This window comes from Apteryx rowi, unplaced genomic scaffold (genome assembly GCF_003343035.1).
Source record: "Apteryx rowi isolate R43461 unplaced genomic scaffold, aptRow1 scaffold_611, whole genome shotgun sequence".
In the NCBI taxonomy this organism is placed as follows: Eukaryota; Metazoa; Chordata; class Aves; order Apterygiformes; family Apterygidae; genus Apteryx; species Apteryx rowi.
In genome coordinates, this window is record NW_020450885.1 from 407,736 (window position 1) to 410,045 (window position 2,310).

At 54.0% G+C, this 2,310-nt stretch overlaps 1 protein-coding gene across 1 annotated transcript; it reads right to left on the reverse strand.

Moving 5' to 3' along the window:
* Nucleotides 1–619: 619 nt before the first annotated feature.
* ADRA2C (adrenoceptor alpha 2C) lies at nt 620–2,234 on the reverse strand. The gene has a single exon (XM_026083706.1). It carries the CDS (start codon nt 2,232–2,234, stop codon nt 897–899), a length of 1,338 nt encoding a protein of 445 aa, XP_025939491.1. The 3' UTR covers nt 620–896.
* Nucleotides 2,235–2,310: the final 76 nt, after the last annotated feature.

The following is a 2,310-nucleotide window of genomic DNA, read 5'->3' on the forward strand; positions in this document are numbered from 1 at the left end:
AGTGATGGAGCAGGAATTTGCTGCCTGGCAATCCAGCAGGAGGAAGGAACAGATGGGGTCATGGGGTACATGTGCTCTTTTTCATATGTTGTGAAAACATTCAAAATTCCCAGGTGTCCCACTGACAAGTGGAAAATCCTGGGAAGATGGGAAAAACATTTCCCATCCAGCTCCATATACTAAGACTTCTCCAAAGAAAAAGAAAACCCCATGCTTCATGTTTGACTTAAGCCCTGTGTAAAATCACCATTCAGAAGGTTTTAACAGTACAAAGGTTTATTTAGAAAAGAGTTTGGATTGTTCTTTAGTTCTTTTTTTGGCAAACATTTAAACCTTTCATAACTCAAAAGACTGTCAGTGCCTGATACCTAGCATCTTTCCCTAAGTAATCAGTAAAAGCCAATTTCTTACTGGGACAAGCCCATCAGAGGCCCCAGCTGCTCTATGTATAAATACACAGATCTGCTATTCCACCACCAGTACCACTTAATCCTTTCCTCTTGATGTTTTTGCTTTGCTTCCCACAAAATTCCAGAGCCTGTACAAGGTTGCTGCCTCCCAAACTCAGTGTGTTACCACACCTTCCTCTGGCGATTCCCCATGTTCTGCCTCAGGGTTCAAAGGAAATCGTCCCCTTCCCTGTTTACCCATCCAGACTCCAGCACAGCTCCTCCAGCACCCTGTCGCCATTCCACACCACGGTGAACGTCCTCAGCCTCCCCGACCCGTTCAGTCCTCATGCCCCACACCACCACTCAGCACCTCTGAGGGAGCGAGCTACTTCCTTCTGTCTCAGCACAAACCCTTCCCTCCCTTCTTTTTCAGCATAGAGCCCTTTCCCTTTCTTCTAACTCCACTCCTGTTCAAGGCAAATCCTTCCCTCCTATCCCTCCAGCTCAATGCCGGAAGTTCTTCTTCTTCTTCTTGAAAAGTATGTGTTTAAATGACCTGCGAAAGTCCTGGTTGAAGATGGTGTAGATGACTGGGTTGAGGGAGCTATTGCAATACCCAATCCAGAAGAAGAACTTGAAGAGAGTCTCAGGGATCTCACATGCCTCCCGGCAAATACCATAGAGGCTGTAACTGAAGAAGAAAGGGAACCAGCAAACCACAAAGACTCCCATGACCACAGCCAGCACAAAAGTGAAGCGTTTCTCCCGGGCCTGGGTGACTTTCTTACGGCAGATGCTGCTACGCTTCCGGCGACGGCGATATGAGAAGAATTGCATGGAGCGACTGCTAGAGCGGGACAGACGGCTGCTGGAGTGCTTGGAGGAATACGAGTAGGAGAAGGACTGACTCTTGCTGCTTTTGCGGGGATGCTCCTCCCGACTCCGCCTCCGTCTGCTCTCTGAGGTGCTGCTCTCCTCCAACTCAATGTCCTCCAGCTCAGAGGCTTTACGCCACTGGTGCACTGAATAATGTCCGTTCTCTCCTAGCTGCATCCTCAGGGAAGTGCAGCCCCTAGCAGCCCGGCTCAAGCCATTCTCAGTCTGGGAGGACCCCTCTGGCATCGTACGCTTCTCAGAGAGGGTCCTGGTCCTCAGCTTGGCCACACGGTAGATGCGGATATAGACCAACACCATGATGAGGCAGGGGGCAAAAAAAGAGCCAATGCAAGAAGAAAGGATGTACCATGTTTCATCGTTGAGCTTGCACTGGGGAAAGACATCTCCCTCAGGGTCCCGGTACATGGAGATCAACGGTGGGAAGGAGATGACAGCTGAAATGAGCCAGACAGTGAGGATGATGGCCTTGATCCGCCGGGGGGTCCGTTTGAGGTTGTACTCCACCGCCTGCGTGACAGACCAATACCTGTCGAGGCTGATGGCACACAGGTGGACGATGGAGGAAGTGCAGAAGAGCACATCCAGCGCCAGGTAAATGTTACACCAAGCCTTGCCGAAGTACCAGTAATTCATGAGCTCGTTGGCTAAGGAGAAAGGCATGACCAGAGTAGCCACCAGGATGTCCGCGCTGGCCAGGGACACCAGGAAGAGGTTCTGGGGGGCCCTCAGCGCCCTGCTGGTGAGCACGGCTATCACCACCAGCACGTTGCCCACGATGGTGAAGACGATGAGGAAGCCCACCACGGCCGCCAAGCTGGCCACGGCCGCCGGCGAGTAGGGGGAGGGCGGCTGCAGGAGGGCCGAGGCGGACGGGGAGGCGGGGGGCAGCGCCAGGGAGCCGTTGGGGGCGCCCAGGCTGGCGTTCACCACCAGCAGCAGATCCATGGTGGGTGCGCAGGGCGCCGCCGTCCTAGCGAGCCCCGCGGAACCCCCGCGCCGCCCCGCGGCCGCCCCTCCGCCG

Bases quoted from the DNA above. Each gene is read 5' to 3' on its own strand.
- ADRA2C (XM_026083706.1), bottom strand. From the start codon at position 2,234: ATGGATCTGCTGCTGGTGGTGAACGCCAGCCTGGGCGCCCCCAACGGC.